Raw genomic sequence first — 12,173 nt, forward strand, 5'->3', positions numbered from 1 at the left:
TATGAAAACAAAACAAGGATTGCTGTACACCTCCAAGGGAACAAAACAAAGGATTTTATCCATAAGCACTTCCATACGTCACTTTTTCTGGACTTCAGAGAACCCAGTGTAACAACTCATTCATATCTGAACAATTAATTGCATACATTTCTTGTTATCTTTTGCTAAGACTTGAATAAATTCTTTCACACTGTAATGAGGTGCGAGAACAGATTCAGTTAAGATCCTATGAAAACAGAAGGACAAAAAGTGGCAAATATACCACCCAAAACACATAGTATGTTCCCACTGGCAGTAATGCAAATACATACTGGGCTACTTTAAGAGGACCATAGCAAGCAGCTGGAGGGATGTCACTATCCTTTACTCAGCAGTACCTGAGACTGCTTCTAGAATGCCGTCTTCAATTTTGTAATCACAGTTCTCCCTTTCCCCAGTTCAAGAAAGAAGTGTAGAAACCAGAGAGAAACCAAAGCTACTAAGATGGTCTGGGATGTAGAACAAACTACTTATACAAGGAGAGGCTAAGGACTTGTTTAGTGGAAGTGGAGGGAAGACTTCATAGATACAAAAAACTTCCTGAAGGACACTTACAATGAGGACAGAGCCAAACATTTCCTGTCAGCAGATTATACAACTATAAAGCTACAAACTGCAGCTTGGGAGGTTTAAGTAGAAACTTAAGACTGTCTTTCTCAGCACATTTTTTTTAAGAAGAACAGTAAAAACAAAATATTAAAAAAAAAAACACCCACCCTGAAAAATTCCTAACAGAAAAAACAGGCAGTAAAAAAAAAAATAATGAATGGGACTATTCAGAATTTCCTTGGATAAAACTCCTAAGAAGCTCTGTCACAGCGTTCAGTACCGATGACACAGAAAAAGAGGAATCAATACAGACAACAGAAGAATACTTTTGATGTTTAATAGCAAGCTTATAGGGATAACCAATCTCATAAAACCAATATCATTCCTTTGGTTTCTTTGTAGTTCAGCTCATTTTAACAGATCTTCAAAAAGTTACGACAGAACACTTGGTAACCACCAGTGTGCAAGAGCTGAAACAGAAATGCAAGTTTCAGTCTGCCCTCATGCTCTGAAACAGCAAAAAACATTTCAGTTTAACCCAGTTGAAGCCTGCTTCTGATAACACAGTTTTAAAATTTTATGTTTGTATAATATATATATTATAACATTATAATATAATAACATAATTATGTATTTTTAAAGCACTAGTAACAACAACCATTTTTACATCATTTATACATATAGTAATAAATGCCCTTTCTGCAGAATAGTGCAACGAAAGAATGGGGGCAGAAAAGTAGAAAGTAATGAAAAAAACTGGTGTTGAAAGGAAGTTTCAAGAAACCAAAACCTATAGGGAACACACTATTCGTAAAGACTGGCGTAGTTCTCACAAATTACAAACACTAATTTGAAAGCCGTGTCAAATACATTACAGATGTTACTTCACCTGTGAGACATGGGAAGCAAGGTACATAGAAGCAGAAGCCTGAAGCAGTATCAGCACCATATTTAAAGCCATGTTCTTACGTTGTTACACATGTTATCTTCTTAAGTTAACAAACTGAGAAATAACTCACCAGTGCTGTACTGACACTGCCTTGATTTTAGGGAGAATCAGCTTCACGGCAAAGTTCCACTACAGTTCTTCAACCTGTACGAAGAAAACAATCACCTTTAATAAAGGCCAATACTTGCTATTTCCTGCAAAACCCCAAGTTCTGTCAACAAAACTTTGGAGCTTAATGCACCCTATTCTTCTGGTGCCTTCGCACCAGTTCTAACCGGACAGAAAGCTGTTCCAAGGAGAAATCAGGAAACAGCTCCCGGGAAACGGGTAACTTCTCCTCTTCTGACTATGAGGCAGCACTTTGCCACTGCCAAACAGCATAAAACGTAACCCTGCGCTGCCTCACCCTCGGCGGGCCGCAGGGGCCGGCACACAACACGACACACAACGCAAAAGCCCCGCTGCCGCACCGGCTCGGCACCGCTCCGGGCAGCGCCCGCGAACACCGCAGCGCAGCTCGGGGCTCCCTCCCCCGGGCGCCGCCTGGACCCGGCCCAGAACCCCTTCCGCCCGCTCTCCCTCGCCCCGGCCTACTGCCCCGCCCGCCGGCGTGGTGCCGCCCCCCGGGCCCAGCACCAGCCGGCTCCGCGTCGCGCCACCCGCCCGCCCGCCACGCCGAGGAGGCGGGAGGCCGCCCACCACGCCAGGGCCGCAGCTCGCAGCCACCGCCCGCGTCCCAGCAGCGGTGCCCGCGGCGGCGGGAGGGCCCCGGGCGGCGGGAGGGCCCCGGGCGGCGGGGCGCAGAGCGCGGCTCACCGCTCGCGGAGGCGGGGCAGGCCTGGCGCGCGAGACCCCAGCGTCCCTTACGAAGCTCGCGCCACAAGTCGGGAAGCGGCGCTGCCGCTGCGGCACCCCGCCTACCTCAGCGCGCCGCCGTGACGTCACTGCGCGGCGACACTGCCGGAGGGCGGGGCAGAGGCGGGGCCGCGGCTCACGGCCCCTAAAGCCGGGCCGAGCTGGACACGGTTCCCGTCCTCGCCCCGACGGTCCTGCAGGTTCCGCCTGCCGGGGGGCGGGCACGGCTGGGGAGAAGGCGAACCCGCGGCCGCGGCCTGCGGGTGCCTCCCGCGATTACCCGAGGCGGGGGCGGAACTGCGCGGTACCAGCGCTGCACGCAGCTGGGCGCTGAGCCGCGCGTCTGACTCGCGTTTTGCTCGCTTGCTCGGGGTCAGCGAACACAAACGCCGTGCCCGACCAAACCCATGCGGGGGCCCGGCGACAGCCAGCGCCCCCCGCCCCCGGCCGCCGTGCCGCCGCCGTACGGCGTGTAGAGGGCGTGTGAGGGTCCTGCTGCCCCGTGGGCAGGAATCACCGAGAACAGCCTTTCAAATCGTGTTTTCAGGGTCGAGAAACGCGGCTGCGGGTGGGCGGCAGGGAGCGGAGGGAGGCCCCGCCAGGGCGGCGGGAAGCTGCAGCGGCGCTGGGTGTGCACGCACGGCCGCGGTACAAGCAATCCTCCGTTAAAAAAAAAAATAAAGAAATAAACCGCTTCTTTCGCCTTTCCCCTTCTTCCTCGGTTTCTCCTACCTTCCACTCACCCGCAGCTGACGGGGACCGGGAGCGCTCCGGGCCGCACCCCCCCTGCGCGGGACCGGGGGCCACGTGCTGCACCGGCGGCCGGGCGGGTGTAACTGAGCAAGCGCGGCTGCTGCTGCAGAGCACGCCCGCCGCGCTGCGGGGGCTCGCTCCGGGTGGGGTCGTTACGATTTTCCTGGGAAGATCGCGCTCCGCTCCCAAAACACGCGGGGCTGCGGCGGGGCCTGACGGCGCGGCGCGATCACACCGCCGGGCCGCCTGGGGGCGCTGTCCCCGCCCCCGCCACGGTGCTGCCCGAGAGCCGCGGGGCCGCGCGGCACGTGCGCGGGGAGCGGGGCCGGGCCGGGGCCGCCATGCTTAAGGTGCGGGCGGGGAAGCGGGCGCGGCAGGAGCGTCGGGAGGGCTGCGCCGCCGGTGAGTGCGGGACGGGCTGGGCGGCGGCGCCCCTGGGAACGGCGGGCAGGACCGGGCCCGCCGCCCGGCGCGGCCTGCTCTCGGCCCTGTCCGGGGGGCGCCGCGGTGCTGGGAGCGGTCTCGCCGGCGACCCGGGAGCGGTGGGGGTGGGAGGCTCCCGGCGGGGAGCGCCGCTTGAGCGGGGAGACGCGTCCGTGTTGGCGGCGGAGGAGCCTCGGCCTCGGCCGTGGCGTTCCCGCGGCGCGGGCTGGCAGCGGGAGTAACGCCGCTCTCCGCCCTAGGCGTTCTCTTCAACACCGGCGCCGGCCAGCACATCCTCAAGAACCCGCTCGTCGTCAACAGCATCATCGAGAAGGTGCGCGGCGGGCAGGGCCCGGGGGGCGGCCGGGGCTGGGGGAGCTGGGCCGGAGGGGGGCGGGCTGGGCCGGTGGGCTGGCGCCGGGGGGGAGCACGGGCCGGGGGCTGGCGAGGGAAGAGCGGGGCCCGGGCACGGCCGCCTTCCCCGAGTGTGGCCGAGCGGGCGCTGCGGAGGGTCCTTCACCGCACGTACCGCACCGACACTGCCTTTTTTGCATGGCTTGTTAGTGCGGCTGTTTGCTTGTTTTTCTCCATTTCCAAAGGTCTCTCATAAACTGGCTTTAAGACATTCTTGTTCTCACCGTTTCCCTCGCGTCCCTTTCCAGATGATGCTCGTGCGCCTCTGCTAGCTGACTGCAGCTTTTTCCTGCACTGCTTGTACCTCTCATTTTAAAATTAAATGGTTGCTTGAAACGGGTTCTAGAAAAATAACTGAGATGCTCTTGGTCCTTAGGCAGCCCTACGACGCACAGATGTCGTCCTGGAAGTCGGCCCAGGAACTGGTAACCTGACAGTGAAGATGTTGGAGAAAGTAAAAAAAGTGAGTGTGAATTTCCCCCCCACGCCTTCCCAAGCTCTAACCACATTGTGGCTTAGACTATGGCAGATATAAGGATGTTCATCTGCTTGATTCAAATAAAAGACTTACTTGATAGGTATTTTTCTTAACTTTTGCATAACTCATTTGAGTTCTTAAATATTCGTGTAATTCTTGTACGGTTCTGTCAAAGTATATTGCTGTTACCTGTTTATGTGGTAAGGCTCACTTGTTTCTGAGGAGCCAGGAGGGTGCATAGCCTAATAGGGATTTTTTAAGAGTTTTTCAAACCTTTAGCAAGAGATACAGGATTTTTTTACAACTGAAATTTTAGTTTCATTTAGGAGGAGTTGTATGAAGTTGCAGACATATATACTTTGTTTTCAGGTTATTGCTTGTGAAATTGACCCTAGACTTGTTGGTGAACTTCAGAAGAGAGTCCAGGGCACGTAAGTATCAATGTGAAAATAGCAAGCATTTAATGCAGTAGGGCTGCTTGGGCAAAAACTTTGGCAACAGGTGTCTCTGAGGATAACTACAGCTTATTTTCCACCAGGTGTCTGGCAAACAGACTTGAGATCAAGGTTGGAGATATCTTGAAAACGGACTTACCATTCTTTGATGCATGTGTGGCTAACCTGCCTTACCAGGTATGGGCTAAACAACATGGTTAAAACCTTTTTCTTTTTGAATGATAATTGCCCAGAAATTATACTAATGTTACTACTCTTTTCCTCAGATTTCTTCACCTTTTGTTTTCAAGTTGTTGCTTCATAGACCTTTTTTCAGGTATGTGGAAGAACAGAGCTCTGCATTACCTGATAGACAAAAAAAATAGTTGTAAAAATACTCCCCAAAATTTTTTTCATTCTCTGAAATACCAGTTTGATGGATCAGAGCTGTGCCAAAATATTTCTGTAACGTGAAACCTGCTGGTGCCTGGAAATTAGTTTATGTCAATGTATTAAGCATGAGGAGAAGATTCAGTCTTGGCATCAGTGAGTGTCCAGCTGATGAAAACCGGAGTTGCACTTCTTTACACTAGTATTATAACTAATTGTTGTTCCAGGGGTAAGTAGGGCATCATAGCATTTCAAATGCTGTCCTACGTGAGAAAGGAAGAGTGGAAAGGGTAGCATCAAAACCGAGACAATTCCTTTTGTCTGGTCTGAAAATATAACTGCCCAGGTATTCTGTCTGTTCAGTTCTTGATTTCTCTCACTGAAGCGCTAACTAATACTAGTGACATTACTGGTCAGTTTTTAGAGCTAGAGAGTCTGGATTTGAAGGACTTAAGGTAGAATTATTCAAAATGATTTGTTACAGTCAGGCACAAAACTCTGAGACTACCCTCTGTCTCTTTGATCCTGATCTATTTAGCAGTATAAAGAATCAAAGTCTGTTGTAGCTTTAAGGAGATTTAGATGGTTTCACCAAGTTTTGCAGGTTTTTTTTAATGCACTTTGAGCTAATTAAGGCAGAGTTCATTTATAACAAACTTTCATTGCTTCTAAGCACTGAGACAATCCTGTTGGCTTTTGACATAAAAGTTGATTACTTAGAATACATTTTCTCATTTCTGTTCTTCTCAGGTGTGCAATACTTATGTTTCAAAGGGAATTTGCACTTCGCTTGGTTGCAAAACCAGGAACTAAACTGTACTGCAGACTGTCTATTAATACTCAGTTATTAGCTCGAGTGGACCATCTGATGAAGGTACATCATTCTGCGTTAGCTAACAGAGCTATTAAAGGTAGAAGAATGTTTCTAGGAATGTGAGGATTTGCTGCTTATTCATACAGCTGCCTGACTTATGACTAATAGGTTGGAAAAAACAACTTCAGGCCCCCTCCCAAAGTCGAATCCAGTGTTGTCAGAATAGAGCCAAAGAACCCGCCACCACCTATCAACTTCCAGGTAAAGCACTGTATGCTCTAATAACAGTATAACGTAGTAGCGGTAATACTTAATTTCATTTTACTTTCTACTTATTAATGTAATATAGTTCCATCTGCTGTTTTCACTACTAAGCTAAGTACCAGTTACTCACTGGCATTTACTTACATCCAAAACACTTATTCCTCTACTGATCAGGCTTGCGTTAGGATCTTACCTGAATGTGCCACCATCAATTCAGGTACAGCTTTGTTTACAGTATTTCTGACAAGACTGAGGTCCCATCCCCTTGTTGAAGAGTTGCTAGTAATAACATCCCTTTCATTGTGGTTTATATCTCCCAGAGACCCTTCTGGCTGATGGCTTCATTTGTTATGATCAAAGGAGTATTTGTGAGAAGCCTTATTCTCAGATGAGTGTGTATATTCTCAGAAGACAGATGTTACAGGATAGTAAAATTTACTTTTAAAACGCTTTGATCTTCAGTACCATTGACTAAGGTTAGCTGTATTTTCTTCCAGGTATCTCCATTCTTGGCACATCAGATCTGGCCAGTAGTGCCTAGGTACAAAAAAGAACAATTCAGAGGTTTTTGAGGGTGAAATACCTCCTCTGTATTGCTTCGTCCAAGACAGGACTGGTTTTGTATTGTTTAGAAAGATGTTTTCCTGAAGGATTTTTCTTTGTGTTCAGTATTACTGTGAAACAGTCAGTAGTGACTGTTCCTGTTTGTAGTAGCTGTATGTTTCTTTCTGTAAATTCTGAAACTTTTGATTTCAGGAGTGGGATGGTCTGGTAAGGATAGCCTTTGTTAGGAAAAACAAGACACTCTCCGCAGCATTTAAGTAAGTAACTCCTGTTAAAGTCTTTTCAAAGTTTGAGAACCTATCCAGTTAACCATTGCTTTTGTGCAACTGAATAAATAGCTGCATTATATGCATGCCAGCACAATCAGAGGTAAACCATGATGGAGGATTTATGCTGCCATCATAAGCTTTTTCTTTCCGAAGACTAGGCATCTGTTTAAAAAGAACAGCTCTGTGTAGTTGTCAGATTTATAGTAAAGATTAACAACTAATCGAGTAAAAAAAACTAGCTGAAGCTCAGTTTAAAAGGAAAACTTTTTATTTCTCTCAGGTCAGGTGCTGTAGAGCAATTGCTGGATCATAATTACCGAATTCATTGTTCCTTACATAATAAAGTAAGTTCCTTTCAAATATATCAGATTCTATTTCTGTGTACTGTGACCTATATACTGACTTTTTTAAGAGTAAAAAATTAACAATGAAAAGCTTAACATGTTAAAACATTTTCTGAGAGGGTTTGAGGGAGGGAGGAACTTACCTCTTAATGAAAAATCTAAAAGGGCACTAAATTTCAGTGAAAAAGCTGAGTATGTTATTAATACATTGCTTATACATGTCTCAAGGACTTTTACTAATCTAGTAGGGAAGCTTTCTGTGTCTGCTTAGCAATACTGTTCTCATTCATTTTTAGTGAATGAGCTAAAGTATAAGAATTCAGATACAGGAACAGAAGAATGCAATAATCCATACAAGAAGAAAACACAGCTTATTTCTGTGACTTGAAAGAAGAACTATTTTAAAAGCAGGGAAAGAATATATGACTTAAATGAACACTTTTCTGTGCTATGAATAGAAAATGAATTTGTATCCTATTTTTCCATTGACAGGAAATACCTGAAAACTTCAAAATTGCAGAAAAAATACAGACAGTCCTAAAAAATACTGGTTACTCTGAAAAACGAGCCCGTTCAATGGATATAGATGATTTCATTAGGTATTTTTCTGTCTTTTTCTTTTTGTGCCTCCCTCTTAAGTTTCTTCAAAATTTATCTGCATCTGTACCTGCGTAGCACAGGTTAGTATTAGGTTATGCAGGAGTACTAGTGTGTTCTTCTCAATACCAGACGCTCCTTCCTTCCAGTTCTGAACATGAGTAAACACTTAAACTGTATTTTAGCTGCTGCTTACAGTATTGAGAAACTACTAGATACAAAGATCCCTATTCCTGGTATGTGTGTACTAGACCCTTCTGTGTCTCCTTCAAAAGTGGCTTTAAGATGATCAGAGGGCTGGAGCACCTCTCCCCTGAAGACAGGCTGAGAGAGCTGGGGTTGTTCAGCCTGGAGAGGGGAAGGCTCTGGGGAGGGAGACCTTATAAGCGGCCTTCCAGTACCTAAAGGGGGCCTACAGGAATTCTGGAGAGAGAGTTTTTAGTAGGGTGTGAAGTGATAGAACAAGGGGTAATGGTTTCAAATGGAAAGAGGGTAGATTTACATTAGATGTTAGGAAGAAATTCATTACTGTGAGGGTGGCGAGACACTGGAACAGGTTGCCCAGAGCTGCTGTGGGTGCCCCATCCCTGGCAGTGCTCAAGGCCAGGCTGGATGGGGCTTGGAGCAACCTGGGCTAGTGGAAGGTGTCCCTGCCCATGGCAGGGGGGCTGGAACTAGATGATCTTTAAGGTCCCTTCCAACGCTAACCATCCTACAAATGTGTTATAATTTCACTGGAGAATTACACAGCCCGTCTCTGTCTTCAGGATTAGACTGTAGTCTATAGCATAATTTGGAAATTTGAGTAATTAATTGCTGTATTCTGCTTTGACTTCTAGTCAGTTGATTTAAGTGGCAACACAAATCCTTTCCAAATTTAAGATAAAAATTCCTTTGTTTCTCAGCATGACACTGCAGCTACTGCTCTTTAAAGAAAGGTAGTAAACTTGATAGGATACAATATAACTAACTGCACTGAACATAAACCTGCATCCCCAAGATGGAAAAATTGCCAATTGCCAGTTCTAAGATTTATAACAGTTCTTCATTGCAGTTGAACAGTGATGGCAGCTTTCATGCTAGTTTCGTATGTTCTTTGCCAGCCAGCATTTTTAGAAGTGCCTTAAGCTGAAGTATAAATTCGTAGAAATCTTAACCTAAGTATTTCACTCTTTCAGATTGCTGCATGGCTTCAATTCAGAAGGCATCCATTTCTCATAGATTCTACTAGAAGATGAAGGATGCTCCGTATTTTTAGTCTTGCCTAAGGCAGAGTGACTGCAGGACAAGCTCTTCTTGCAGAAGCAACAAACAGAATACAGTGTACATGCTCCAGTTCTAAAACATTACGTGGAATTTTATCACAGATAGTAGGCAAGAAGCTGCTGCTCTCTATTTTAAAAGCAACAAATTTTTTCATCACTGAAGTGAGGCGCTGGACATCCACATGAGTGTATTTTTAAATATACCAAATAATGTGGATTGATGCTGCCATAATTCATGAGAATTAAAATTCATCATAAGAGAAATCTGTTCTCTCATCATAAACTTCACCTCAGTATATTCTTGCACAGTACTCAGCCTGAGTTGACCAGCAGTCTGGTCTGGTCAACAAAAACAGTTGTCATTCCATTTTTTGGGGGATTTTGTTCTTTGTTTTAAAGTGCATTTAAACACTTCCTTTTGATTGAAATGCTTGTCTCTTCCATTTGTCTTCTGGTAGCTAACCTGCATTACAAGTCTGTTAGTAATCTGTTTCTCTTGGAGAAATCCTGGTAACTGTTTCTCATAAACATGAGCATTTATCTTGTGGTGGTCTTGGTATTATTTACAGAAATCTTTCTTAAGGTACATGAAACTACTAGTGTCATCTCCTTTACCCCTCCTTACTGTCATCAAACCATTGCAGGAACCAGCAGGAAACTACCCAAGGGCCACTGCTCATAAAAACATAGATAGAAGCGGCTTTTTTTGTCAACTGTAAATTTAAGCAGCTGGTTTTGCAAGACTGTCACCCTTCAAGGTAAGGAGGATTTTTAGCATAGATCAAAGCTTTCTGTGAGTGTCTTAATATAGTTTGAATTACATATATTTGTTAATAAGGCAGACTTTTTCCCAAGGAAGTCTGCATTACCTTTGCATAGCAGCTGTCAAAAACCCACTTTGTTTTGTCATACAAGTAAGTAATTGTTAACCCTGGGGTATCGTGCAGGGGTGACTGTGTGACTCTGTATTAACTACTGTATATAATGTTATTTCTTTCCATAAGACAACAGTATGTGGGGAACAAGCAGATAGAGCTTCATTTTATACACCTCTAACGTCAGTTCCTTAAGCGCCATTGATTTAGAAAAGTGAATTTGCAGGCATCCCAAGAGGTTGTCTTGGAAGGCTGAATTGCTTATTTAATAATTCAGTGATTCTAGTGCTGCTTCACTGTACATGGGTGATGTAGGTAGCCACGGCAACATCCTCAGAGTAGTACAGAAGGAACAAATGCTGAAGATTGGCATCACACTTCCTAAATGCTTTTCTAGGATGGAAGCCAAGAATAAAAAGCTTGTCTGAGTCCTGTTCCAGGTAATTCTAGTCCATTGTGGTAGTGGACCACATATACTCCAGTGCTGTATCAGTTTATCTTGAGTCTTGCTGCTTCAGTATCTGTAGATCTGACCTTTACTGTGGGCTCTGTCACAAAGGATGACTTAGACACAGCTTTAAGGTGGCATCTGCTACCTGACAGGACACTTCATTTACAAGGCTTGGTAAAAAGCTGCTGAAATTGAAATTGTCCTTCCTGGCCTCTTTAGAAGCCACTGTAAACCACAGCCTGGTTGTGGCTTCCATGGACAAATAGCAGGGAAGCCACTTTTTTCCTCTACATAGAAGTCTCAATCTTCAGAGACTTTTTACAAAGTACAATTTCTCTAGAGCGGCTTCAAAGAAACCCTCAGGTATTACACAACCTGTACCATCATCTGCTAACACAAGCAGACTTGTATTTATTGGCTCCATTTTCATATTTTTTTTTAAAGTAATTATGCTCAGATATGTGGCATTTCTTCTCAGACCTGCTGCAAAAACTAATGTCAGGGCAGTGTGCTGGGGAAAGTCTTTCTGTATGGCAAATTTGTACAGAAGAGTTGGCTCCAGAAGCAAATACTCATTCTGAGATCAGACCCTTTCAAAAGCAGTAACTGCAACGTGCTTACAAAGTAAAACCCTTCCCAAAGAATGACAGAACTTTCAGAGAAGTGAATTCTGATTAACTTTATTTAATAGCTTTTTTCAAACACATTATGTAAAATCAACATTGTTTCAGTTTTCATGTTTACACATGGGAGTTTGTTTTTTCTTTTTAACCATGATGCAGTAAGAGCTTGATGGCCTGCCTTTGTATGGGAGATACAAACAAATGCTACAAGAATCCCTGGCTCATGTAACTCTCTTTTTGTGCCAGGCCTTGATGGGAATAAAGGGAAGGAAAGGGAAAAACTGGCTCTTACTCCAAAAGTTAACTTTTAAACAATTCCAGGGAAAGTGCCAATAAGAACTCCTAGAAAGAGGGAGAACTCCCAGAAAGGTCTACAATTGTTCATCTGACAAGAAGTTCTTACATGAAAGGTCAATCTTTTTTGCATACTGCTTTGCAAAAATAAAAAGTACCACCACCCAAGAAGTGCTGATACACATGGCACCGATTCATGAGAATTCAGGTGCCTGTGAGATTTCTGTTGGTGCTAGGTAGAGGTATTGTACATAATCCCCATATGGCGCAATTTCACCTCACTTTAGCTGCCGGCATGGTACAAAGGGAAAAACAGGTATTGGCTACTTGTTTTTAAAGCAACAGTGCTACTCAAACTACAGTTAATGTACATGTAAGTTTGTCATGCATCAAAAGCCAGATTTTAACAGTATGTGAAAGGCCAATATGTATGTATTTAGCTGGATCCCTGAACTTTGACAGTTATCCTATCCATATGCAGAAGTCAGATCGTACCTTTAATCTGACAGCATTGTCACACTATACCACA

At 45.3% G+C, this 12,173-nt stretch overlaps 2 protein-coding genes across 7 annotated transcripts in view; one reads left to right on the forward strand and one right to left on the reverse strand.

Annotated features, from left to right (window-relative positions):
• Positions 1 to 3,345, reverse strand: part of IPO11 (importin 11) — a 99,815-nt gene extending 96,470 nt beyond the window's left edge. The window contains exons 1-2 of one of the 5 annotated variants that reach the window (XM_037373979.1): positions 3,136 to 3,297; positions 1,608 to 1,681 (exon numbers count right to left, since the gene is read on the reverse strand). The gene's annotated coding sequence lies outside the window, so the exon portion shown is untranslated. Of the gene's footprint in view, positions 1 to 1,607; positions 1,682 to 2,353; positions 2,453 to 3,124 lie in introns of those variants that run through there. The other 4 variants (XM_037373977.1, XM_037373978.1, XM_037373981.1 and 1 more) reach the window with 4 other exon arrangements.
• A 58-nt stretch (positions 3,346 to 3,403) lies between these two features.
• On the forward strand, positions 3,404 to 9,941 carry DIMT1 (DIMT1 rRNA methyltransferase and ribosome maturation factor). Of its 2 annotated transcripts, none has more exons than XM_037373992.1 (12): positions 3,404 to 3,495; positions 3,829 to 3,902; positions 4,359 to 4,445; positions 4,830 to 4,891; positions 4,999 to 5,092; positions 5,182 to 5,231; positions 6,035 to 6,158; positions 6,267 to 6,359; positions 7,119 to 7,183; positions 7,476 to 7,539; positions 8,032 to 8,138; positions 9,315 to 9,941. In XM_037373992.1, exons 3-12 carry the CDS (start codon positions 4,425 to 4,427, stop codon positions 9,355 to 9,357), a joined length of 723 nt encoding a protein of 240 aa, XP_037229889.1. In that variant the 5' UTR covers positions 3,404 to 3,495; positions 3,829 to 3,902; positions 4,359 to 4,424; the 3' UTR covers positions 9,358 to 9,941. The 2 variants fall into 2 exon arrangements, with proteins under 2 accessions (XP_037229889.1, XP_037229888.1); XM_037373991.1 differs by having other exon boundaries at positions 3,417 to 3,547.
• Positions 9,942 to 12,173: the final 2,232 nt, after the last annotated feature.

The sequence above is a fragment of the Falco rusticolus genome, chromosome Z (genome assembly GCF_015220075.1).
Source record: "Falco rusticolus isolate bFalRus1 chromosome Z, bFalRus1.pri, whole genome shotgun sequence".
Lineage (NCBI taxonomy): Eukaryota > Metazoa > Chordata > Aves > Falconiformes > Falconidae > Falco > Falco rusticolus.

Coding starts and splice junctions, on each gene's coding strand:
- DIMT1 (XM_037373991.1), top strand. CDS start 3,487: ATGCTTAAGGTGCGGGCGGGGAAGCGGGCGCGGCAGGAGCGTCGGGAG. Junction 5,232..6,034: donor CTTCATAGACCTTTTTTCAG/GTATGTGGAAGA, acceptor TGTTCTTCTCAG/GTGTGCAATACTTATGTTTC. Junction 7,540..8,031: donor ATTGTTCCTTACATAATAAA/GTAAGTTCCTTT, acceptor TTCCATTGACAG/GAAATACCTGAAAACTTCAA.